The sequence below is a fragment of the Ambystoma mexicanum genome, chromosome 5q (genome assembly GCF_040938575.1).
Source record: "Ambystoma mexicanum isolate Mex_15411 chromosome 5q, UKY_AmexF1_1, whole genome shotgun sequence".
NCBI classification, from domain to species: domain Eukaryota; kingdom Metazoa; phylum Chordata; class Amphibia; order Caudata; family Ambystomatidae; genus Ambystoma; species Ambystoma mexicanum.
The window spans coordinates 874601201-874629064 of record NC_090933.1 but is presented as its reverse complement, the minus strand read 5'-3'; the positions used below and the strand labels follow the sequence as shown (position 1 = coordinate 874629064).

The 27864-nt window shown below is 46.1% G+C and overlaps 1 protein-coding gene across 4 annotated transcripts in view; it reads right to left on the bottom strand.

The window, feature by feature from the left end:
• Window positions 1–27864, bottom strand: part of CDH17 (cadherin 17) — a 440636-nt gene that overhangs the window by 58155 nt on the left and 354617 nt on the right. For all 4 annotated transcript variants that reach the window (XM_069621361.1, XM_069621360.1, XM_069621359.1 and 1 more), the window contains exons 12-15: window positions 22063–22254; window positions 11052–11296; window positions 7463–7593; window positions 4382–4621 (exon numbers count right to left, since the gene is read on the bottom strand). In XM_069621361.1, coding sequence (XP_069477462.1) covers window positions 4382–4621; window positions 7463–7593; window positions 11052–11296; window positions 22063–22254 — 808 coding nt within the window. The remainder of the gene's footprint in view (window positions 1–4381; window positions 4622–7462; window positions 7594–11051; window positions 11297–22062; window positions 22255–27864) is intronic.

Sequence of the window (27864 nt, the reverse complement as noted above, 5' to 3'; positions counted from 1 at the left end):
CTTTCCCCACCTTTCCCCTGTTCTTGTTCAACTTATCTGTCCCTTCGCCTTACCTTCGTCCTGGATACCCACCGGTTGGTCCTTCCAGTACTCACTCATCCTGGATCCTTCCGCACCTTTGCTGGAGCTCCTCATCAAGCTACCGTCTGAAGGAAGACCTGTGAGCCACTGTTTGGAGAGGGTTTTTTTATGCCTCGTGGCTTTTTCCCCTGGACCAGTCTGTCACGGAAGGGCGGCCCCTCTTAGACCTCTTGTTCAAGGGTCAGGGTGGCTTCCTCCCGAGGCAGACCTTAGCTGCACTCTAAAAAAAAGGCATTGTGGCAGAAGAGGATCGGGGAAAGACAGGAACCAGATACAACAGGTGAGGAGGAGGAAGGGGAGTGGGGTGACCAGGAGTTGGAGCTAGTAAGGACCAAGCCTGATACACACTCGCCCTTGTGGTGAGTATTACTCTTTTAATTTATTAACCATAATTAGTGAAATGTACGATTCACATTGAACGGATGCAATCCGAAAAGTTTTTGAACTCACAACTAGCAGCCTAATAAGATTACTGTAGATGAAGTAGACAAGGTATTGTTGAACCAATATAATTAAGCCCATTTCTGTCTTACCCGCAGAATGGACATTAACTTTTGGAACAGATAACTTGAAGGCCCTGAAGATGAACTTCTTTAAGTTCGAAACCCTTTGGCACTAATCACAAAAACATCGTCCCAAGTATCCTCTGGACCTTGAAAAAACCAACATAAAAAAGGACTATCTTGTATATTTTATGAACTAGGCACAAGCTTACTTAGAACCCCATGAAGATAATGGGGAATGGATAGATTGTGAATCACTAGAGACAACCTGATGGTTCCCCTAGTGTCAGTTTTTTAAACAAACATCACAAGTATATAAGACATGTCATACTTGAACTTTATGTTGAAACCAAATTATTGTTTTTACTTTTGAGCATTAAACTTTTTGTACTGTTTGAAACTAAGATTGCTTTTTCAAGTCAATAAGGACATGCCATGGATGCCTATTGTGATTAACTTGAGTAAATTTGCATACTATTTGATTTTCTTTGAAACTCACATTTATGACTTTTGAGACTCATTTAAAATAGTGGCAGTAAAGTATATGCTTGAAACGAACATAGTTTGACTTAAATTGTTATTATTTAAACACCCTAAATTGTGCTTTAAGCAACAATATTTGACTATTTGAAGTGGTCACTGTTTGACCAGGAAAGGACATAAGACGGGCATTGACCCTATAGGAGTGCAGGAAAGTTTCACCCCTTTGCAAATAAGGGGTAATCCTTCGTAACTTACTAGTTTGGGGTCTCTCTTGGTCTAGAGACTCTATACTTTCCAGCACCTGAAACAATCAGGTTCACAAGAACCCAGGGACATATTGATGAATACAAGAATATTAACAGAACCATCCATTTTATACACAGTTGAATAAGTAGTGCCCCTCTGACCCCTTCTCTCTTTTTCTAACATTGGCTGGTCCCATCCATGCAATTACCACTTTTTATAAAAAATGCCCCATACATTTATTTTTTCTCTCTATGTGGGCATGTTTGTAATTGCGACTCGCCTCTCTGGCATTCTTGTATCATAAATATAACATTTTGAGGACATGTCTCACTGTCATGCCAAATATAAATGTGTCCATCAGAAAACCATGAGGGTTCTACCATTGCTTATGGGTACATTTCTTACTGCAAGCTTCTACTACATTTCATTAGACTATGGGCCTCATCACGAGTCTGGCGGTAACCCTTAAATGTGACGGTAGCGCTATTGCCGCCGCATTTTCAGGGTCTGCCAGATCATGGCTTTGGCGGGTTTCCCACCAGCTCTGAGCTGGGGGGAAATCCGCGGCAAAGGGCCTCATCACGACTTTGGCGGTAGCCCTTAAACTCGGCTGTCGCGCTATTACCGCTGGATTTAAGGGTCCGCCAAATCAGGACTTTGGCAGATTTCGCCCCAGCTCTTGCCTGGGGGGAAATCCACCGAAAATGTGCGCTATTACCGTCAGCGGGAAATCCGCCGGCGGTAAGAGCGCACATTTTCCCTATTGGGCCCAATGGGGGATGAGGAATTCCCGAATAGGCCCAATGGGGAATGGGCAGTAACCCTTCCCCCAAACCCGTGATCTGGCGCTAATAGCGCCAGGGGGTTTGGCGGTAGGGCTATTAGCGCCGCCCAACTCATGATGAGGCCCAATATGCCGTACACAGACCCTTTGGCAATCCCAATATGGAAGGACGTTGTTGCCCCCACAACATGTACAGCAGGCATGTTGCAAGATACTAATGGACTGATTCTCTGCTCCAGGCAATCCCTGGCGAATACCGTGAACACGTTCTCATCCAGGGATCGGCATATTCTTCAGGGCTTCTATGTTGATCCGCACCGCAAGTCCCCAAGTTGCCCTTGCTGAGAGTTTCTCCACGCCTGTGGACATTCCTCACTTTCTATTTTAAGATTCCCCTGCTCCGGCAGAGATCCAATGGTCCCCTGTATCCCACCAGCCTTCCCCTCAAAGAACATTTATAAGGTCAAATACAACCTTACAAATCATTTTCCGGTGAGCTTCACCAGGTCTGGAAGGATGTGCAATCATGACAGTTCTACCTTTATCAGAACTGTCATGATTGTCATGTAAGTGGTGACTCGCTGGGAATTCTTAACCACCTGTGGTGAATCTGCAGGTATGGAACAACACCACTGACGGACCTCATACTCAAGAGAATCAGCGGGTGTGGGATATAAGCTCAGAACGTCTTATTTTATGATGTTTTCCCAAATCCACAATGCAGATGATTGGGGCTGCGAAAAGTAAAACAAGTTCTGGACATGCTCTTTTATGTCATCAAGCATTATAGCATTCATTTTATGCAACTTTACGAAAACAAATAGGGTATCCAGTGAAAATGTTGCCAACAAAAATGTAGTCAGTGGAAAAATCGTGGTGAAAACACCTGTGCTGTGAAAAAGTTGCCAAGATAAAAGTAGTCAAGAATGCAGATGACAAATAGTCAAAAATGCAGTGCTGCTAGGGTAAGGGTTAGGGTTAAGGAGGATTTAGTGGGCTTGTGATTGCCTGGTTTAGGGGTACGATAGGGGTTAGGGTAAGGGGAGGGATTCGAGTAAGGATAGGGATTAGGGTTAGAGTAAGGCTTTTGGTTGGAATTATGGTAGGAGTTAGGGTCAGGGTGGCTGTGGGAGGGCTGGTGATATTGGGGTTTGGTTAGTGGTTAGGGTAGATTAAGTATCAGGGTAGGGGTTGTGGTAAGGTTAGGGTTAATAGAGTAATGGTCTGGGTAAGTGTTAAAAAAGGGATAGGGAGGTTGGAGAGGGCTGGTGATGTTGGCCTAGGATAAGGGTTAAGATAAACCTATAGATTTGGATAGATTACGCATTACAGTAAGTGTTACAGTTGGTGTTAAGGCTACTGTTAGGACTATAGCAAGGGTTTGGGTGAAGGCAAGGGCTATGGAATTTGTGGAGTTGGGTTCACTGTTCATTTTCTATTTATTTGGAGTTTTGTACTGAGTCACATACAAATAAAATGCTTAAGCGTGCTGAAGTGTTATTGTTAGGGAAGGGTTCAAGGGAGATCAAGGTTTGTAATGAGAGTTAAGGTAAGGGTCAGGAATGGAGTGAGGGTGATTGTGGAGGGTTTATTCCAGGTTTGGGAGCTTAGGGTTGCAGCATTGTACTTTTGTGCATTTAAAAATAGCGTTTTCTGCGACCTTTTGACTGGTGACATTTTCGCACATGGCGTTGCTCGTATTGAATGACTACATTTTTTAAAACTGCATTTTGCTGACTACTTCATGTCGAGCTACAAAGCGTCAGTTTCTGCCTGATATCTTTTGCGGTAAACCTGTTTCCCATATCTATGAAGCAATCGCCCCAACAACCACAAATTCAAGACACTAACCCTGTGCGTGCCGATACCAGACTGCGCGAGGCAGCCAGTGTGGGGCATGTGCTTCTGTCGCAATTGCACTGCTACATACTTACGATTTACTGTGATTTCTTTTTTTTTAAGTCTGATTCAGAGATGGGGAGTGTGTATACAATGTAAGTTTTCCTTTTTTGCACAGTCAGAGAAGCTAGACCACTTACACATAATTTGATGATGCTTAATTGCGACTTTTCAGTCAGTCAGCCGTATGAAGATTCCCAAACTCCATACATGATCAAGAGGGTAATAATCAATCAACAACTGACCACCACTTGCCCCAAAAATTCTGGATCTACTGACTGACAACGAAGGACTGTGAGTTTGCAGATGCTGCCCCACATACACGATAGCTCCGCCTCTGGAGAGTTTCCACTCTGCAGGTGTTTCTGTTGTGTGAGAAACTTACTGTTATTTTCAACAATCTCCCAGTCGCGTTGGGTTGTTAAATCATTGTTAAGGGAAAAGGTAAATCTTGGCCCATTGATTGGTGAATCCAGATCGGTCGCTTCAACCACCACCTCCGCTTTCTGTGTAAGTGGGTAGCAGAAGAAGGGTGCAGCCCAGCCAGTCGCTAGCCTCGGCGCATTGTCGTTGACATCAACCAAGATCAGGACGAGGTTTACCTCTGACTTCATGGATGGTTTACCTGCAAAGACAGGTAGAGCAGACACACAAGGTTTGCTAGAGAAAAACATGACACATACTTTCCATGCCTATAATTATAAACTTGTCAACGCACAGCATCATTGGTTCCCAACAATGTTCACTGAGAAGCTCCAAGGGCCTCATCAGGGGTTGGGCGGAGCAGCAAAAATGCAGCGGTAACGCTATTACCGCCGTATTGCTGCTCCACCCAATTCCGAGTTTGGGCGGAAAGCTGGAGACTTAACTCCTACTCTGAGCTGGAGGTAAATCTCCAGCTTTCCCCCCACTTTCTGCGCTATTACCGCCGATGGTAGTAGCGCCGAAAAACACCATAGAGTTCTATGGACTCATAACAAATGGGGACTAATAGCAGCACTGTAACTCGGGATCCAGCACAAATTGCGCCAGAGTTGCGGTAACGCTAATTGCGTTGGGCAGTATCCCGGGGCAGTTATCACCAGGATACCCCCCAACTCCTAAGGGGCCCAAAGACATTAAAGTATTAACTTCAATGATATAGCAGAATCGCGGAAACCTGCATGTTCTGGTTGTTCAGTAAAAATAATGGCAATCCAGAGTAAATATTAATGGTGTCCATTTTCTACGTTTATAAATCTACTTCCAAAGTCTGAATGGGTGTTATTTCAGCAGCATCCATGTGGGTAGACTGACCCGCAGAACCGTTGGCTGTTTCGTTGTTGTGTATGCAGCAAGAGGAATCCATTAGCAACTATTGCCCTTTCGGAATACTCTATCCTCCTACTGTGACAACATGGCACAGGATAATTGAATTGAAAACTAACAGCTGTGACATCATGGCAGGAGGATACAGCCATTTTTTTGGCGAGGCATTTTACTGCTTTTGGGGATGCTGTAGGGGAAGGGCGAGGACATTTATGTTGTGGATAGTTAATTCCCTCTACACCCTCTAAAATCCTAGTCTGAGGGGACAGTGTCGGGGTGGAATAGAGACATGGGGGCATACACAACATAGGTGAAGAGATGTGCAGGGGGAGAGGGGAGGAAGGAGTCAACATTATAAAACATAAAAGGATCCCCCTCATGTCACCACCCAGCAATCCACACATGAAAAAAAATGCCTGGCACAGTATATTCTATGTCCCCCTGCTGCAATGTCATAGCAGGTGATTATGAAGTCTGTAGTCCTCTGTGATGACGCCACAGCAGCAGGATACAGCATTCAGAAAGGGGGCTAGTTGCTTATGGCCCCCTATGGAAACCATGCTCGACACTCTTACTGGCTCGAATTTAGGCAGTGGGTTCCCCATGCAATCCACTGGCTTCCTCTTTCCAAATCCCCAGGTACACTAGGCTGAGAGATGGAAGTGCATGCTGACAACCCACTGCTGTCAGGTTCTTCTCTAGTGCCATAATGCATCGCCTGTGATCCATCAATGGGGCAGTGGGCCCTATAAATGCAGTTTAGGATCATGCCATTGAGACATCAACCGTTGTATGGCCGCTGTATCTCACTCCGTCATCTTCGTCAAGCCCTTCTCTACGCCAGTATAAGCTTGAGTTCTACCCACTGCTTTGCTAGAGGAAGAAGCCTGCACTCCCTTCTCGGGTGCATTTTCTACATCAGAGGTCTGCCTCTTTTGGCTCTCCAGATCTTCCGGACTACATCTCCCATCAGCCCTAGACAGCATAGTCTAAATAGTCTAAAGTGAGGGATTGCAGGAGTCATAGTCCACAACATCTAAAGAGCCATAGGTTGCAGACACCATACTTGAATGTTGTTCTAACGGTGAGGGTAATGACCATAAAAACACACATTTTGTATCGCAGATAGGCCAATCATGAGCACTTCTGTCTCCAAGTATCTATCTTTGGAGGAAACCTACAGCAAATCACAGTAAGAATGTTTCTCTTTCACTAACACTGGCACCCTGACCTCTCTTTTAGCTTCCGCCAATCCCCTCTAGCATTTTCATGATCAAAGTCTGACAGCCTTGCCAGGAACATTTGTACTGATGCCTCCAGGTTTACAGTGGAGAAGCAATGCCTACAGGTTGTCTTCTGAATCTCTGCTGCACTGTCGACAGCTGCAAATGCCCTATTGGTGCTGCAGCAAATGTTTACCTGCACTTTTCTTCTTTTGGCACAGTAGCTGGTCAACTCCCTGCCGAGATCCCCTTTCCACTGTCATAACCCCCAAAAAAATACATGCTCTTCTTCTTCACTCGCAAATGTCCAATACGGTTACCAGTCAAATGGTCGAAAACATTTGGTCGACAGACAATTTGGTCGACACCATTTGGTCGAATGCCAAATGGTCGAATTTTTTTTTTTTTTTTTTTTTACCCATTTCCCAACCCCCTTTTTTTTCTTTTTTATTTTTTTCCCCCACACGAAAACCCACAAAACTATATATAATAATAATAAAATATATAAAAAAAAAAAAATTCGACCATTTGGCATTCGACCAAATGGTGTCGACCAAATTGCAGTCAACCAGTTTGTTGTCGACCAGTTGACTGGACACCGTCCAATACATCTTGCATTGACTCCCTGCAACGTTGTTCTAGGGTTACCAGCGCCAGCATCCACAGGGCCCTTTATATTGGATGCTCACGCTTCATTCCAATGAGTCTTTCCCATCACTCAACTCTGACTCTTGGTATATTATATTCAGCTTTGAATACTTCAGAGGAATATGGGTCATTGTGTACTTTCCACCTATTGAGTGAAATATGTTATAAGCTTATGTAGAACATGAGATGTAAAGGTTGGGGAGCAAGGAGCATACATCTTGCCCTGAACCCCCAGCTATGGTCCGCTTGGCTTGATGTAGTACTCTGGGTGTTCTGGAAGCACTTACCTAGCTCACTAGCAACCACTTTGACTACATAGGACTCCTGAATTTCGCGGTCTAATTTGGCGGCAGTAAGTATATCCCCGGTCACAGAGCCAATCGAGAGCCAACCTCTCGTGTCACCGGCTATTGAATACCTACAAGACACAGAAAGGAAAAGGTTTAGCCACACATCAATGCTAACGCAGAAGCTTTGGCTACCTACCTGTTTACACACGCGCCTTAAATAAATGGAGGTTGCATTCAGGAGATGATGTGATCAGTCGTTTTAGCGCTCTCAACAAATGCACTACCATGGCAAAACATGTTGCGTCTTATTATGAGTTTGGCCCACCTTGTGCACCGTTACTGCAACCTAGAATCGATGTAAAGCCAAGGTGATTTTTCCCCCTTACAGAGTCATATGGGACTGCAGGGGAGAATGGAGGAATGTCTGTCGGTGGTAATTCCACAATTATTCTGTAGAAAGTACATCTGCAGCAAAAGAGGTGATGGGTGGAAGGTTTACAATTCATCTTAACCTCTGGCATTGCTCTGGGCAACCCTCCAGACCATCGTTATTCACCTGCCAAGCCATTACAAAAGGGGAAAAACCATATGCAAATCAGGGTTGTTCCCACGCCAAAAGGGGTAGTGCAGATCGAACTGCTAGGTCACACCTCTTCTGCACAAGACCACAAGCATCCCGAGACATGTTTTGGCCTTGTAGGGCATCATCTGTGCGGAGTAGCTTGGGTCTCGAGGCCCACCGGACACGGGACCAACATCTGGGCATACCCGTCCCACTCTGGGTAATTGTATTGTAATGGGGTATTATAACGCACTTAATACCCAGAGGTTTCTAAGCACGGACCCAGGGATCGAAGCTGTGTTGCTCAGCTTCATCTTGTTTCCAAGGCGAGCTTGCTACCCCTGAGCTATCCACCCAAGACGATGGGTGACTACAGCAAAAGAAAAGAGGTGAGGGCTCGAAGGTTTAGAATTAATCTTTACCTCTGACATTGCTGTGGGCAACCCTCCAGACCATCGTTCTTTGCCTGCCAAGCCATTACAAAAGGGGAAGGACCATATGCAAATCAGACTTGGTTCCAGCCCAAAAGGGGTAGTGCAGCCCAAACTGCTCGGTCACATCCCTTCTGCACGAGACCAGGCACATCCCCAAACATGTTTAGGACCACCTCATCAGTAGCTTGGGTCTCTAGACCCAGCAGGCAGAGGACCCATGTCTGGAGGTTTGCTCAGAGCAATTCCAGAGGTGAAGATGTCTTCTAAAGCTTGCAGCCATCACCCCTTTTGTTTTGTAATAGTCACCCCGAGTGGGAGTGGTATGCCCAGATGTGGGTCCCGTGTCTGCAGAAGGGATCTGACCAAGCAGTTCGGGCTCGACTGCCCCTTTTGGAGCGGGACCATGCCTGATCTGCATACAGTCTTTCCCCTTTTGTAATGGCTTGGCAGGCGTAGAACGATGGTCTGGAGGGTTGCGCAGAGCAATGCCAGAGGTTAAGATTTGTTCAAAACCTTCCGACCAGCACCCCTTTTGTCTTGCGGTACTACCTCTCCAGGCAAGCGCTGGAGTTATTTTCCCCCTTTGTTTTGCAGTAGTACCTCTCCAGGCAAGCGCTGGAGTTATTTCCCCCTTTGTTTTGAGGTTGTACCTCTCCAGGCAAGCGCTGAAGTTATTTTCCCGCTTTGTTTTGCAGTAGTACCTCTCCAGGCAAGCGCTGGAGTTATTTCCCCCATTTGCTTTGCGGTAGTACCTCTCCAGGAAAGCGCTGGAGTCATTTCCCCCAGTTTAGCTTTAACCTTGGAATATGTTGAAGCACGAACAATTGCAGTGCATCTGTTTCTGCCACTTTCTCCCACTACCACCCTACTCAGAAAGCAGCTCGGTAAGTGGACTACCACCAATTACTTATAGGTCAAACACTTTGAGACTGACAAGTCTGCTCGGCCACATTTACTGCATGTATTGGAATCACACCAAAACAGCACTGACAAGAAGGCCATTTGGAGTTGATCATAAACATTGTAATAGGTGTAACACACTCCCTGCTGCACTGGAAACTGTGTAGCTTGTCACAAAACGCTCATGTAATCATGGACACAGTTTATTTTTCAGCAGGGCCCCTACCCTTATCCCAGAAATCTGTATGCATTTTTGTCGATGGAATTTTAACACCGATGGACAGCTGATTTTATGTTGATAGTAAAATGTTACTACTTGCAGAACAGGTAGCACCTCAAAAAAAGCAGCAAAAAATATCTTTTCTGCTACTGATATTTTTACCAATGACAGTAAATACAACCGGCTGTTGTCAGGTATGTATTCAGGTCCCAATTCAGGTACATGCTGTCCAGTCCAGAACGGACTGGAATCTAAACACTGCCTTGGCTGTTCTCCCCACATTCACAATGACACCCTATAACACCCTAGGCCACTAGCCTCTCGGTGGCGGCTCTCCTCTGCCCCGTCCTCCCTTTGCCTAAAGTCAGTGTAATGTGTGCCACCCAGTTGCCCCGCTAATCACTCTTCATGCTCTCCCTGTGGAGCCTTGCCATCTTTTAAATAACCTGCCTGCACTTCTTAATTTGTCCAAAACAATAAGTGCCAGGGCCCAAATATTTTCTAGCACTCCTGTGACACGGAGGGTTGGAATCACTGCAGCCACCACCCATAGCTGCTCCCCATAGTGTCCACATATTGGGGTTACACTACAGCCCGCACCTGCTCCTTGTGGTTGATGGACGCACTGACCATCACCTCTTCATAAAAGTGAGGCTGAGACAATAAGTGCCGGGGCTTAAAAAAAAAAAGTGCCAGGGCTGAACCCTGGCAAACACCCTCACAAATGAAGCACTGCTTGCCTGGCACAGAAAACCAAATCCAACTACCTACCAAAAAGAACTCTCATTTGGCGAAATTAAGTTGGTATCATCCTTTTTCCTCTACAAACCCGTAAGATAAACAAGGACAACCAGTGTTCTGCCAGTTATTCTCCAAAATACTCACTCGATTTACCTTCCAACAAGACCACCCTGGTTTTCGCTGAGATAAATAAACAAAGGAGTCCACTGTTGTGGAAAATGAAACCCCTGCTCTGCTTTTTGCACTAGTCCATCTTGTTAACCCTTGCACTCCCCTTCCGGAAGCCCTGGCTGCAGAATTCTAGGCTTACACTCTAGCTTCTTGCTCCTGTTATCCCTTAGTTTGCCTCATGCAATTTTTAAGGCTGAGCTGCCCTCCGTCACCTAATGTGGCCCAGTTCATGTAAAACAAAATGGCGCAATAGACGAGGCAAAGCTATAGATACAGGCGATCCTTACATGATGCTCCATTCGGCCACGTTTGGAGGGTGTTGCATGCCTAACATTCATGTTCTAAAGACTTCAGGTAGAGCAGTCGCCTAGCAGCACCTCCTCACCCTCCAAAAATTACTCCTCTTCATTGAGGTCCCCACCCCCATCAAAGACTTTGATTCCCGCCTTCGCGCAAATTGACTGGTTGAGAGGAATGGATCCTGTGTTGCATAAAGAAAGCTGACCTGAATGACCGTGAACCACATCCGGTCTGCGTATCTGTGAGAGAGACTCTTACCTTATTTCGCCACCTTCGGGGTCGTTCGCTGATACCCTCATCAATGTGGTGCCCACAGGAGCGTCTTCACGCACTGACGTTTGATAGAATGACGCAGTGAACATTGGTGGCTCGTCAACGTCTGTAACTTTGACCCTAAAGCGGGTGATGGATTTTTCATCATACTTGACTCCTGCCAGCAAAGGCTCAGGATTTCGCGCCTCCACCACAAAACTGTATTCTGGGAAAGTTTCAAAGTCCAGAGGCTGTGAATTAGAAAAAGATATCAGAAATAAGAACCAGGAAACTCATATTCTCAACAAAATTGCAAGCCCACCTGCGATACTTGGGTAGCAACGTGTTGGCATCTCATATCACTGCTGCCATGTTGTACTGCACCCTGCGTCCAAATCATGAAGGGACTCTTCAAGTGACCACAAACCATCCAATGGTGTTATCCTAACCAGGACAGCTGCTAACAATTCAGAATCACAAAGTGGTACTTCATTCCCCTCGAGGAATTTAAGCTTATGACAATAATAAGCAACATAAGAACAAATAAATACGCATGGGTTTAATTATTATAAATCTTTGAAGAATTTTTGGTACTCAAAATTTAACCACCAGTGAGTGGTACACGGGAGTGCAGCCCACACCGCTGGCTTCACAGCCAAGGTCTTTTTCTTTCACGTTCTATGCAGTGTTTTATCACAGAGACACTTTTTCCAGCGGGTTTGCACCCCAAATTACTAAGGAGCTATTTTTGATTTTTCAACATAAATCTTATTAAAAACAGAGTGTAGTGCATAGCTCACCGCCAATCTCACACTTCCTTCCTTCCTGATTGCCTTTTCCCCAACTCCTAGCAATCCCCCCTGGAGTGCTTGTGAGTAGTTCCTGCCACTTGTGGCCATATTAAAGAAACTTTGCTTTGGTGCAAGTGGTGCACTAGGGCAAAAGTTGCCCAAGTGCAAAAAAAGTATTCTTTCAATGCATTTTTGCACCAGGGAAAATTCTCCAAAAGTGCAAGAATGAATTGAAAGAATGTATAAAAGTTTCTGTAATATGCTCCTTGATGTTACAAAAGATGTGCAACCTTTAAGGCCCCCAATACGGTATTACAGAAACGTTGCATCCGTGCAAGTTCTGGTGCAAAAAACATAGTCAATCCATGCATTGTTGTATCAGGTGCCCTCGCACAACCATGCATTGATTGCACTTGCACGGGTGCAAAGTTTCTCTAATACCACCTCAGACCGACGCCATTTTAAATCTGGAAGGCAACAGCAGCTGCCATGTGTGCACGCATGGGGGGCTGAGTGCTCAACTGGCTGCAGATCATGGTGCACGAATCCCAGAAGCTACATTTCCGTTTGTGCACCTGCTGCACAATCATCACTGTGTTGTGTACATCATGGGCGTAATTTTAGGGGGTGACAGGGGTGTTTGCCCCACCCCCAACTTTCATGGCACACCATTTTGTCCCCATTCATTTGTCTGGGGCACCTTTCATCAGATGTCATGTCCCCCACCCCCGCAACATTTTCAGCAAAGTTACTCCACTGTGTACATCCATGTTTAATTCTGCAGCCGTCAGATACAGATGCAGTGGTCTCAACACAGCATAAGGAATACACACAACCAGTCCTTGAAGCGGGATGTGAAATAGAGGGGGCTGGGGGGAGGAATCCTACTCAGTCATGAACGTTATTTGGTGATGGGACCTCACAACCGTCAGCTGCAGCCTCAGATGTGTAAATAACCGAGCTATCTGTGAATAGAGGTTTGGGCTATGCCACTAAAGCAGTTACCTAACAGATGCCGTCAAGTTGTATTATCTATTCCAAAATACATCTGTCATGAAAGGCAGAGAAATGTGTAAAAGGTGTGTTAAATATGAAATGCTAATCGGATCATAATAGGCGAATGCAGAATCCAACCACTTTAAGATAGCCCAAGTAACAGCAGCTCAAGGCGGCCAATGTGCTCTCTGCAATGATCTGCATGGGACATGCAGGGCACAGGGTATCTACCTGCCTGACCACAGCTGGATGCATTTTCAGATGCACTATTTTACTGCATTTTATGCTGGAATATGAGGACGATAGAGGGATGGGGGTAGGGGGAGGGAAATACTGGGTGATGAGTGGAATGAGAGGCGGGTGTGCGGGTACTCAAGCTGACTCCAAAATGAAAATTCCACAGTTAACTGTGCCAGGTAGTCATATGGGGTAGATTCAGGCACAGACCTGTCCACCAAAATAACAGAAGAGAAGTGGTCCCACTCTCACGATCAGCAAAGCCCCCAAACCTGCCACCAGTCTCTAATTACCCCATAAAACCATTGGCCTGATTCACAGAGCGTTTTCCAACGGGATTGCGCCATTTTAAAATGCTTCTATGAATCAGACCCCTTGTCTCAGAAAGGTGGAAGACAATGGCCCTCATTCCGAGATCGGAGGTAAGTACCGCTATTTTCCGGCATGGCGTAAAATACAACACCGCCCTGGCGTCAGACCGCTAATTGCGGCCCATTCCGACCTCGGGGAAAGGCCCTTTTCGCCATGCCGGAAAAGAACCGAGCGGCCTGCCACTAAACGACCCGCAAACCCCCTACCGGCATGCTGCGACACGTAAATAACAACACCGCCTTGGAAGCAGTAGCGTCAGTACATAACAGTGACCGTAATTTACGGATACTGTAAATTACGGTCACCGCAAAAAAAGGAACCGGAAATTACGTCATCGCACAGGAACGGGAAGGAGAGCGGCGGCCATCTTTAAAAACACAATCCATTGCCATCCTCATCCGCCAGCACCCTTGGGAGCAAACTAAAGTTCGGAAAAGGACCAGACGACTACCAACAAGCCGAAAGCTCCAAAGAAGGCTGAGGATCGCATTCGCAAGAGGAGATTCAGCCCAGAGGAACTCCAGGCCACGGTGGACTTCCTGGCTGAGCATGCAGATGTCGTTTTCAGCAACGACATGCGGAGGGAGTCTATCCTCCGCAAAAAGAACATCTGGGCTGAACTTGCCCAAAGGGTGAGCGCTGTAGGCAATACCCCCTGCACCCCCAGGGACTGCCGCAAGCGGTGGGATGACCTGCGGGTGCGGGGCCTCCTCTCCAGCAACCGGAGTCAGGCCATGCAGACGGGAGGCGGTCCAAGTACCCCTGTGCAACTAGAGCCGTGGGAGGAGACATGTGCGGCTCTGATTGGCACAGAATCGATCGAGGGCGTGGGGAACATGGAGTGTGGGGCAATGACTTCTGCCGAAGGAGGTGAGTGTCCACAGTGTACACTGCCAATGTCCATTGCATGATTCAAACTGCCGCAAGGGCCATCGAAGGCACCTTCTCGTGTTGCCCTCCCCCCATCCAACTCATCCCCCCATCCAACTAATGCAGAGGCAAGTCCCACGCAATCAAGGGCCATGTGCGAGTTCATAACGCACATCAACCATAGTGCATTAACTTGCACATCTCATCATGCACACTGTGCAGCCGGCTCGGCATTGTGCCAGCCAAACTGCACATAACTAGGCCACGATGAGTCACTCCCAAACATGCGTACATGACATACTCATGCACATGTACCACTGCCGTAACTACACCCAAAAGGCCACAAACCGCAATTGACTGAAATGTGAATGCAGCCATGTAGGCAAATAGGACATCTTACAATCACTCATGTTGTCCCTCTCTTCTACCCCCACAGGCACTGACCATGACAGCGCCGAGCCACAATCAAGCGGACCAAGCACCTCCATGGGTAGTGGCAGGGTCAGGCGAATCCCTGCACCAAAAAGAACAGCCCCCCCGGCTCCGGAAAGGCCACTGGATGCTGCCCAACCACAATCCATCCCAGCATTGGCGCCAGCCACAATGCCAACCACAACATCGGCACAGTCAATCATCTCTGGGGAGGCTGCTGCTACCCGCCCTGACGAGTGTGTGGACAGCCCAGCACCCAGCTGTGCGGCGTCCGAGGAGGAGGGCCATCACACAGTCCACACCCCGGAGCCCTGCATTGTACCCCTGGCCTCATGTAGTGACTGTGGAGATGCACCAACACCTGTCCGTAGTCCTCAAATAGACCCGCAGGGGTATGATGATGATGTCCCAAGTACACCCGTACAGCCCTCGCCCGAGCATGCAGGGGCAAGTGGTTTCAGAGATGGTTTTCCATCATTCGGCACACGTCGAGTGAATCAGCTGGCAGACCTCATAACAGAGTTCATGGAGGACAACCACCAGGCCAGGGTTCAATGGCCTGATGGAATAAGGAAAAATGCGGCAGGCACTCACCAACTCCACCGACTGGTTATGTGACACTGTCACTGACAGCACAACCCGTCTGTGTCACATCCTTGGCCGCATAGCCAATGCCCTTGAGGCAGGCCATTCTAATGCCCAGCCAGAGCAGACGGACAAGCCCGCATCCAGTGAGGCCACACAAGGCAGCCCAGCAAGACGCACTTGGCGTTCCATGTGGCGCAGGGATATGCCTCCCCCGGGCCAGGGGAGCAAGAAACAATAGTCATTGCTGCCACATGTGGCCTTTACGTCCTACATGGGACCACTGCTGTGGAGTTGGGGGGAAGGGGGGTGGGGTTTGGGGGTTTGTTGTGGAGTTGGGGTTTAGGGGGGTGATGGTTTGTTGCGGAGTTGGGGGGGTGGGAGGGCTGCAGATAATGTTCTCACTAATACCTTTTTCACAATACAGTATTGGTGTTGCAAAGTTCAACCGTTGTGGACATTCATCATTGAGCATGTGTATAATGGCGTCTGACTGTGCATGGTGTACAAGTATACACACATCCTGTGCCCTGTGTGCCCATGTTATGCCACCCTCTGCTGACTTGTGTTCTGGACATCTTGTCCACTCTTTTTTGGCGCAATACATGTCCCTCAAGTGCACTGCCTCCACGATGCTTTCTTGCCACTTCCTCCTCCACCTTCACCACATCGTCATGTGGTAGTAGCAGTACCATGTCAGGGGAGAGAGACGCAATAGTAGGGATGCACATTTTGTTCAGCTACACATATGACATGGGGTTTTTGGACACCAGATAGCAGTGGATGGGTCACCCACCAGTCCTGCTTCGCCAACTCATATGTGCCTTACGCAAGCCAGGTGACTGCTTCATCTACACGCATGCACGGGTATGGCCAGTGTTTTAGTGCTCCCTGGGCCTGTTCTGTGGGTTACTGACAGAGGTCATGTACCATGGTGTCAAGGGACAGCCACCAACAGCTGCATGTCTAGCCAAATAAGGTGAGTGTTTGAACTGTCATAGTGGAGAACTGAACTTGGCTGACATGGCAGGGTTTCACTGATGGCCATATGCACGTGTCCATGGATGCATTCCGCACATTCATGGACACAATATGTGTCCAATACAATGTAATGCTGTGGGTGGTTGCGTCTTCAAGATGGTCCGTGAACGATGGCATGGACATCTCGTGGTACATGTTCTGTTGAGGCATGCTGCTGTCCTGATGTTAGATCCATGTGGTGATGTGTACTGTGTAGAATCGTATTTAGGTGTGATGGCTGTAGTCAGTGGCTCATGGTCATCATCCTGCTCTGATACATACTATGGTGAATCCCAACACTCCTATGGGTGTGCCATGCCGGTGACGTGGTGTGGTATCCCTGCTGCCCTCAGTTCAATCCACTCCCAGGGATGGATCTCCGATGTGGTGCCATGCTGGGGGCAGCAACATTGTGCATATGCAGTGTGTCTTCCTACATGCGCTTACGGTTGTGGTGGCTGCCAATGAGTGGTGCAAGTGTAGTGGGATTTGCCCTTGTCAGATGGTGGAGATGTAGTGTATTGTGAGCGCCTTATCCCATCGATGTGGTAATCTGTTCTCATGTGCCGTTGCACTGGTTCTGTGGCAGGTTGGTTGTTGGGGTGAACATCGTACGATGGTTTCATCATTTCAACCCAGTTCGTTCATGCAGGCACCCACCTCATACCACCAATGCACTTGCATGACACAGTCAGACAACTCAACAGGCAGCCAGGCACGTCATCCTGCATGTTGCACCATGTGGCACGGTTGCGTGGTGACCTGCTGGCCCTTTGAGTCATGTGTAGTTCTTTGATGTCGGCCCCACCCATGTGTGCGGTTCTTGGTTGCGTTGCATTCCATCTGCACGTAGGGGGAGTGGTATTGTTTGCAGTTGCTGTCCGCCACCTGCATGCCATGCTGGTCCACATACTACACGTGGGTGTTGTCAGGGGCACCAATGTCATTAGGCATGCCTCCATATGCATGAGGTCCAGCTTTATTGTTGTGTATCTCCTGGGTGGTCCATGTTGGGGATTGGTAGGCCCTTGTGTGCTTGGGGAGGTGAAACAGCACTTGTTTATGTGTCCGTGTAATGGACGGTTGTGACATGCCATGCATGGGCACCACTGTGTGCTGGTAGGTGCCTGTGGCATGGGTGTGTGGCACAGGCAACACCGTCACTTGTGCCAGGTTAGCAGTGTATATTTGTATGCTGCTCGCTTATCGCGTTATGTCTCAGGCCAAATATGGTGGTGACGGTGTCACAGTCAAGGTGGTCAGGGGTGTCTATCTGCTAAGGGTTTTCCTTGAGTGGCCTGACATGCTGCGTGTGCATGGGGGCTGCTGGGGTGGTGACGGAGGCTGCACTGGTGCTGCATGCAGGGCCTGCTCCCCCTCCTTCTCCCCCTGTGTCTCCTCAAAGGGGGGGCCTGGTGTTGGTGCTGAAGGTTTTGTGGTTGTGCCCTTGCTGGTTCTATTGGTGTCATCTTGGTGTGGGGGGGTGTGTTGTGTGGGTGTGTTCCTTTTCTGCTGTGGCAGACTCCATTGCCTCCACCTGTGCTGATTGTGTGCACCTGTGGCTCTGGGAACCACTGCTCAGGGTTCTTTACTCCTTCTCTGATGGCATGATGGAGTAAGGGAAATGCGGCAGGCACTCACCAACTGCACCGACAGGTTGTGTGACACTGTATGTACTCCATGCCGGTAAGGTACTTTACGGGCTTGAGGAGGCCGTTATTTACGTGTGCTTACTTGCGATCAGCTCCGATTTACGCCATGCTGCTAATTTCGGCATGGTGGGGCGCGCGCAAGACCCAAGACCGATAATTACGGCATTGTAGTTTACGGTGCCGTAATTAGCGGTCTGAGGGGTCAGAATAGCATGTAGCGGTAAACAATGCTGGTAAATCATTACTGGCATGGTTTTTAGCTTACCTCCATGCTCGGAATGACCCCCAATGATTAAAATGAAGGTTTCCCTCAGTAATCAAGGAGGTGTTTAATGTCTTGAGCGAAGCTGAAAACAGTACCAGGACTAGGTACCAAGGGCCCCATGCTACTTAAAGCCCCGAAAAATGATGTACGCTAAACTGTTCATTAATGGGTTTTTGCAGTCATCAATGCCCTAATTAAGAGTTTTTCAGGATGAGGTTAAACATGTGGCAATTTATCGCTGAAAATGTTACTTCATTTCCCCCCACATACTTCAACTGGAGTATATGGCACCATTTTTTCTACCACATTCCAAAAAACTTAATGGTAGGACCCAAAAAGTGGCTGATAATTTATAAATCGTTACATCGAAGACTGATGTCATAACATAGAGTAGCGCATTAAGGAATATACAAGTGTATTGTTTTTAAAGCGTGGCCATGGTTAGTTTGTCAATATCAGTGTCCTGAAGTTGATCACTCGGAATATTTAGTTTGCAGATGTGTTGCCCAGCTGTAATTTGTGTGCAGTATTAACCCCAGTGTAGGAATCGGGGATTTTTAAGAAAACCTCCTCCTCCTCTGTGCATTCTGCACTTGCTTCCTCCGCAGGCTTCGAATTCTGTATGAATGGTTGCAGCGGAGTAGTGTCAGTGTGATTACTGCAGAGGGCGACGGTATGGGAGACTAATCGTAAAGGTGAAACAGGCGCAGCCCGACAGGTATACCTCCTTCCCTGCTTAGGGTGGCTCAGGTCACGCAAGGCTAAACCCTTCAGGGGGGGTGAACTGAGATGAAAGTAGACTGTCACAGCACATGCTTGCATTATGCTAATTGGCAGGGAGCATTATGAAAGTGGGGTCTGATTTGAAGAGCTCACTTTCAGAAACAGAATAACCTGCATCGTTTTATTATTTAGAATAAAAAACGCTCAGGCCATTTCACCCTCACAGATGGCATTCATCTATTCACAGGTAACGCTCAAAACAAAACAAGGCAGGCCTTTCAATGGAATTAGTATCAACCCCAAGCTCAGAAGGGTCCCACAAACACTTCCACAGGACACTTTTATATTTTGCGAGGGCATTTATGTAGCAGGAACCTGGCCTCAAGGGAGGGCTTTCCAGAGAATCGTGTCTACGGGCCAGGGTGTGCAAGGCTATAGAAGGCTGTTTACATGGCTCTGGATTGGTGGGGCAAGTGAATGGGACAGACACAACAGAGAGATCAGCATGAAAGGGGGACTGATTCGGAGGCATGAGAGGAGGAGACAAGGAGAAGAGCATTGTTGGAAAGTGTGGTGTGGTGAGGTGGATGTTGTGCTCCTTTTTGAAAGTGGAACATAGTGTAAATAATATCAATATTATGATTGTACAGCCATCCACATGTTTGTAAACTAGCTTGGGTCCCACCAATAAGCGTAAACTGCAGATCATTTCATTGTATGGTGTGGGGACATAGAAGGAGAAATTGACTGCTGCAAACCAAGCAATTATTTATTTCTCCTGTGATAGAGGGAAAAGATAAATGCCAAAAAGGACCAGTTTAACTGCACTGACGAATATAACATCAGCCCGTGATAGGTCAGAATGTAAACCACATAAAATACCATCCTCCCGCTACTTTATGAGCACACAGGTTTCTGTACCATACTATAAAATAATTCTATTCTTTTTTTACAGATGTATGTTCTCAATTGATCCTGTGTGTTGTGATACAATATGATACAAGTGCTGCACTCAGGTCTCCTAAAATCAAAATAGGAGTGGCAGTCTAAAATGAGCAGGATTTCTAAATGGCATCTGGGAACATCATTAAATGGCCTCATCCTAAAATGCACTATGAGCCAAGCATGGTCAACTAAGTATGACTCTGTCTTCCTTGCAACCATAGACCTCTTGGCCCCATTTGATGCAGTCGATGGGGGTCTTTTGTGGGTGCAATTACAGATATGGGGTATCCCAGACGGGTTATTAGGCCTTATAATTGACCTATACGAAGGATCAAACGTGCAAATAACATTGGGCCAGCAGCGAGGTTTATCCAGTAGGATTACCTCCAGTAGGACATGTAGAGGGGTTGGGCAGGGCTCTGTGCTCGCGCTTCGCCTATTTAACCTCTATATGTTGGATATTGGTGACATCCTATCGCCCGCTGCATTTGTCACCCTTAAAATAGGTCATCTGAAGGTAATGTGGTTGGCATATGCAGACGACTTTCCTTTATTTGACTGCACACAATTAGGCCTCCAGCAGCTGATCACTGTATTTTCGAAATTTGCAAAGACCCATAGTCTTGGCATGAACCCAGATAACACCAAGGTAATGTGATGCTCGTTGTGCAAGAATCCTCAAAGCTTATATGCTATATAGACGCTGTACCAATAGAGCTAGTCAATCAATTTCTTTACCTGGGTTTTCCTATTACAGCTAAGCCGCAAAAACAATACATTAAAGAATGGCTCAAAATTCAGACGACCAAACTGTTGAATAAGATCTGCAGTGGATACAACGTTAGGAAAATGTACCCTTATCCCTGCATTGAAATATTATGAGGGAAAGATCCTTGCCAACATGTTCTATGGGTGAGAAATGTTGGCAACATAGGTTACCGATTTTTTTTAACCTGTCCATGAAAGTCTGATCTGGAGAAAGATTTTTCGACTTCCGAACAGTGTTCCCATTTCCATTATCAGGTATGAACTTGGTATCTATTCTTTAAAAGTCTGAGCCTGGGGATATTTTTAAGTCTTTATTACAAAATGTTAAGTCCAAAACATAATTAGTTGTTTTCAGATCTACGATAAATTCTGGTTAGTAAAGGCGACAAATATGTTAGCGACTTTTGCACATTTTGCACTGATCTGTTGGAAACAATAGGGTCTTCAGATACTGAATTGACTGCTAACCCGGGAAAGGTGAAACTGTTATTGTATTGTTATGACTGGTCTTCTACCATTGACATACAGCTCTGAGTCATTTTCGAGTGGGGATCATAAAAGTGCTGGTATTCTTGTCCCATTCTTGGCTATACACCCTGACAGAAAAGTCAGATGGGGTTTCTTGCGATTTCGCTGGAACCTGTATCGAACCAAGAAAGTCCTAGTACGATTTGGGATGTTGCAGCTTACCACGGAATGTTGTCGATTCTGTAAAGATGAGACTGAATCTGAAACACTGAAACATCTAATTATATCTTGTGTAGCGTTCCATGGTAGAAGATCATTTTATTTCAAGAGGTATTTAAATGTGTTTGTTTTGCGCGAATATGAGACTATTTGGCAGTATTGTTTGTCTGGTAGAACTACCCCAATGGTGCTTGGCTTTCTAGACTCATTAACAGTTGTTCTCCACTGAACGTGTAGGATGCATCTTAGCAATTGTTACCTTCTTTTAACAATATTTAAATGAACTATTACAAATCTACTTACTCTGTATCAATTTGTTTGGTAGAACTACCTCAATGGTGCCTGTGGTGAAAGGCTTTCTAGATTCTTTACAGTTGGATTCTGTTGAACCTGTGTGATGCACTTCAGAAAATGTTACCTTCTTTTAACTATATTTGAATGAATTGTATTATAAATCTAACTATTCTACATCCATTTTTGTGATTCATACTGTAATATGTTTTCTTATTGATGTGTTTTGTATTTTTTTATTCTCGAATTTGTTAAAGGTTATTAATTTTACCATATAACAATAACAACAAATAATAATAAAATCAAAATAGATGAGGGTTTACAGCAGAAATCATGGTGCTCTTTTTGTGTGGGAGAAAAGCCCAAGAAGAGCTTTGTGTTACCTTGTTGATCTTCACATATCCTCGGTTCGTGCGGAGGTCTGTCTCGATCACAAGCACGTTGTTGGGGTCGCCTTCGATGACCGTGTACATAATGAAGGAGCTGCCAGTGAAGGGCTCGTCGGCATCTGTTGCCTGAATCTCTAGGATTACTCTTTGCAGCGCAGCATCTTCGGAAATGGTCAGGTTTCCGTACTGTGGAGAGGAAGGTCAAAGACGGTGAAACAACACAATGTACATCTCTGTGTGCATGTGTGTACCTGTGTGTCTGCACATGTGTTTGCAGGGCCGTATGTGTCTCTGCACTGCACTGTACATTGGCTGCACTGGCTCCCATTATCACTACTTACTTTAATCTTTCTTTATCGCCGGACATCTTCCCCTCTGCCACTGTCATCCCTTTGTTAGAGAAACCTGCTTTAGACTTTTCCCCTCCTTCCTTACTTGTCCTAACCTTTGGAGAGGCTCGTTTATTCACAACCTGCTTCCTCCTCAACAAGCTGCGTTCCACTCTGGTTGAAACTGCAAATTTATCGATTTCTAATTCTATTCTTCATGCTCGCCCTCTTCAACTGTTCTCTATTTTAATTTAAATAAACATGACTGAAGTATTTGGCATGGTTGTCCACCCCACTTTGATGTCTACCCTTTCTTCTTTGGGTCTTTCTGGTTCTGCTCTCAGTTGCTTTTCTTCCCATCTTTCTAATTGTTCTTTTACTGTTTCTTGGAAAGGCTCATCTTCCAGTTCTTTCCCCTTTCCTTATGGTGTTCCTCAGGGATCTGTTCTGGGCCCACTTCACTCTTCCTTAGCCGCCTTAACATCAGACTTTGGGGTTCAGGTGCACCTTTGCGCTGATGATACACAGATCTTAGTTTCATTTGCTTCTTTAATGACCTTATTCATCAGCATCTCTCTGCTTGTTTATCCCCTGTTAAATTTTGGATGTCCTGGTGTTTCCTTTGTCTCAATCCTAAAAAACGGAAATCCTCTTTTACCTGCTTTTTCTAAGATTTCCTCTCTGTCTTTTACATCACTTTCTCCACTTCAGCTTCCTATTTCACACCAGGCTCATAATCTGGGCATTATTTTTGATTCTCCCTTTTATTTTCAGGTTCAAATTATTACCATGGCCAAATCTTATTTTCATCTTTTCAACATTAGAAAAATATATCTCTTTCTGACATTCTCTTCTACTAAAATGTTTCTGCAAAGCTTGTTTCTGTCTTTGTGGCTCTATTCCTGTTGTTCCCTTCATGCTGGGCTTCAGGAGTACACCCTTCCTCATCTTCCTTCCATTTTACATTCCGCAGTCAGGATTCTTTTGTTGTCTTTCCGATTCTGCTCATGTCACTCCTTACCTTGGACTCCGCTGGTTGCAGATTCAGCAACAATTCGAATATCAGTTTATTTGTCTCGCCCCTTCCTATCTCTGTTCTTTAATTGCTTCATATCATCTCTCTAGAAATCCCTGCTCTGCATCACAATTGTTTGTTACTCGTCCCACATGTGTGTCTTGAGGTTTTTGCTCCTTCCAACTTCTTGCGTTGGAATTCTCTGCCTCTCGATATTCGTTCTTGTCCTTCTCCTACTGAATTTAAGGAATGTATGAAAACTCATTTACTTCAATCTGTGAATTTTAGATCTCGCAGGCTGCTGTTTTTCATGTTTTCAACTGTTTTGTACTGTGAATATATTTCAGTAAAGCGCTTTGGTTAAATCACCATATAAGCACCAATAAAATACATAAAGAAATATACATGAATTGTGCATGGGTGTGCATGTGTGTCTGTCTGTGTGTGCGCTGAGTTGTGTGTCTAGAGAAGAATTTTTCTTTCAGCTGATGGACATTTTGAAGGTATGAATATAATAAATACAGAACGATTTTTGGCCCATTGTCATTGCGAAGGCAGAGCTTGTCACTGGCAATAGGCATTCCAATCACATTTATAGATTACACATGTTATAGATTTCAAAATGCATAACTCGATGCCAGTCCCGTTTCCTCATCATAATTCTAACAGTTTTGAACTTATGGTCTTTTGAGTAAAGTGTCATACAGCGGGTGGGAGGCAGAGTAAACTCTTACACCGAATAATCAGACCAATTTAGGAAGATGGCAAAAGTGTTTTTACTGTTGTATTGTCAATTATCTAAAACAGGGAGTTACAACGGACATCAACGGACAACGCACAGCGTTCTCTCAGCATAAATCACGTAAAAACTTTCTTTCATATTAAACATTCATCATAAGTGACATCATACTACGTGGCAAATAAGAAAAACCTACGAGGGATTGTGACAGGGTTAAGTGGAACATCTAAATATTCCTTCTGTAAGGGATCGGGTTGTGATTGAGTCTCTACTGTCAGGTGGACAACTTGTGCCCTTCTCTAGTGCAAGTCGTCTTCAACCCTATTAAGAACGCAACTTATCATTGGCTCTCAAACTATAAGGTTCTTCATTATATGGCCCTCTAAAATTGTTTGGCACGCTCGTGCCATATCTCGAAAATGTGATCCACTTAGCAGCACATAAGCTCATTCCCAGGTGCTAGGAGGTGAATCTGACACTACCTCCCCATCCAATTAGCCCAATGTCTCTCATCACCCATGCCTTCTGCCATGACGCTTGTCTTTGAACTTGGCCTTGCAATGTATTCTCATCACTGGGAATATAAGGGAGTATGGGCACGCGCTTATCATAGTTCTAGAACTGAATGCCCAACGCCATTTTCATCCTTGGCTCACGTGACAGGAGACTGTAGTTCGGCCTGGTTTGCAGCATTTCATTGTCTTAAACGAATACAACTGGGCACTCGTGGTTAAATGAATACAACTTTGCACTCATGGTGTTCTTTCTTGTACCCTGATAGAGACGTTTTCAGCTTCTCACGTTTGCTGCCTATAAGAACAGATAACCAGTCTTGGCTGCCATCAGTCTTGACACCAGGCCAGACAGCCCTTCTCGATTCTTCCATGCTCCCAGCTTTTTTTGCTGTGACACAGCTTTCGATCCTTCTTTCTCCATGGGTTTGAACTTACTAAAGCTGTGGCATCGATGTCCATAAACTAATCAATGGTGACTTCGCCTGCAGTCTATTCACTACTTATAGCCAGCTTCTATGATCACTTAATCTGCTTGCGTTGCTGCATCTGTACAATTATCTAACAGTTTGCATTTTCTTCAGTGGGTCACACAGGCACATACAATCTTCTTTCCGCATAGGAACGTTCACTTGGTTCTTTATTTCGTCATCAGTTTCTATAATGTCCATACATCTTCTTCAGCCAATCTTCTCTGTGCATCACACTCACTTCTTGTGATGTCACCAGCTCCTCTTTTTCTCATTCTCATATTCCTTCAGGGATTTCTTCCAAGAGATTGTCTTCTCTTCGGGAATATATCTGATAGGGTTTTCTTAACGGATCCCTTTTCTCGAACACTCGTCACTGTATGGTCACAACTACTGGTGTCAAGCATGATGTAGTTTCAGGCTTCCAGCATACAGGCAGTAGGGGCGGCAGGACTTCCTGCAGAGGCATTTGGCGGATCCTCTACAGTTTGACAGTGAGTTACATCCAGGAAATGCACAACTGCATTGAGCCCTGTTAACTCAACACAAATCTTTATCTTGTGCGTGGGTATAAATTACCTGGCCAATCGCCCATAACCAAACCGTCGACTTCCCCTGAATCAGATGCGTCTGCGATGGCCTGATGTTGCTCTGTATGAAGCTGAGTTCCCTTTCATCTGTTCTTTGGATTGTGTGTTCCTGTTATTGTGAGGTGCTGCGGAGAGGTCAGCTACTACAGTTCTCCAAGAGCGATTTAGCTTTTCTCTTTTTTTGTTTTTCATATGGGCCTTGCCATGCAGTTGAAGGTCTTGCAGGCCTACGCCTCATTAATGTGCTTCTAAGAAGAACAGGACCTGATTGTCCACCAGATCAGCTGTGTTATGCTTCATGTGGGTTGTTTCAGTTTTAGGTCCTCCTGTGTGTGAGATGGTAGAGTTGACAAAGCAGAATTCCCACCATTGGCGGCTGGTGAATTTTTTAATTGGAGGGGTGTAAATATTTCCCATAAGTATGCTGGAGCAACTGAACGTAGCGAGAGTGCCTGAACCAACATAGAGAGCCCACTGGTTTGGCCATCACCACTAGGTCAGGGTGGGGTCACTACACCCCCTCCCACAGACCAGCTGCAAATTAAAGGGATGCTCTTCAACCTGCAAAAGCAAAGAATTTAATGCACTACTCTACACAAACAGGAGATGGGCTACACCATGAGTTGTGTTACTTCCCTCCTACACAAATGGCACCAGACACCAGGCTGAATTTTATCAGTCCCCAACAATGACCTTCATTTTTACAGAATTTTGATAACCATAAAGCTTTTTACCATCTCTTTATACACCCCAAATAGTCCTCTCTAACTTCCCCGGCCCTGGCCTTGTCGTCCTGCAGAATTCTGCTCTGGCACTCCACTGCTCTGGTCGGTCAGGGAGGTACCCCCACTATTAACCAACAGCCCCTCCTTTTTGGCCTCCGTCACCCACCTAAAAGTGGGGCCAGAGGTTGGCAACTGTGGGCAACCCCTCTCCCAAGATGGCCTCTGGCAGGCAGCCTCCTAAGCTGTTGCCCTAAGCCAGGGCATCTCGCTACCAACTTTAACTACATTCCCTGTTTACCCATTATCCTGATACTGCCTCCTAACCCAACATATATAAGAACATACATTTATAAGTATATATGCATACAAATAACTATTAAAACAAAATTGGTGCGGCTGCTGCAGTCAACAACACCCACAAGCTAACTCGTTTTTTTTTCGGGGCCCAGGCAGCACCCTTCACAGTCCCCTATAGCGGATGAAAATTGTGCTTGGGCCAACCCCTCACTGCTGCGTGTCAGGGGCTGACTCACCCCCTATTCTGTCCCTTGCATGGTGGTGCCCGTGTCCTCGCAGGGTGCTTCCATTATCATGGCAGTGCCCCTGAGCTCTATACAACATCACAGCCGCACCCTGTTGCCAAAGGGGTTGGCGCCATCACTGCTGCGGACCCGTATGGTCCTTTAGTCCTTGTGGTAACCCGTGCCCTCATAGGGTGCCACATGATCACCATGGTAACCTGGGAGATCTTGTGATACGTTGCAATACCCAGCCACTGTTGTTCCCCCCTTTCTGTCAACAAGGAGCGGGGCCTTGAACCGTGCACTTGCCTCCCTACGCGAGTTGGCCCCTGGCCTCTTCACCTGGGCCACCATGAGGATGCGCGACCCGGGACTTCTTTCTTCATTGGCCCACCAGGCTGGCTCTAGATCGGCCGTCGCACTGGCAGCATTCTTCTGTCTCCCAGGCCACCATGCTCAGGCACTAAGGCTGCGCTGCAAAGTACCAGGTCATCCAGCTCACATGTCTCAGGCCGCGTGGTTATGATTTCACCCGGGCTACAAATATGTCATGCAACTTTCTCTTCATTGTTGAAATCTGGCTGATGGCGCACAACGCTGACTCGCTGCATTATATTGCCATATGGAATCAGTGGGTTAAGATATGATTCAACACAAACGAGATGTAGTTGGGATTGTGTTTGTGGTGATGCCACAGCCAATTTATAGCACGCACCCCTATAGCTTACACTATACAATAGATGCAAGCATTGCAAATGTCCAGGGTCACAGTCCCCCTAAAAGAAATAGTAAATCACTAGATGTTTACTTTCTCTGTCATTTCTTTTCATTATTTCGTTCAATTTCATAACTCCACCCTGCATTACACCCTGATCTCAGCATGGCGCCAGGTAGG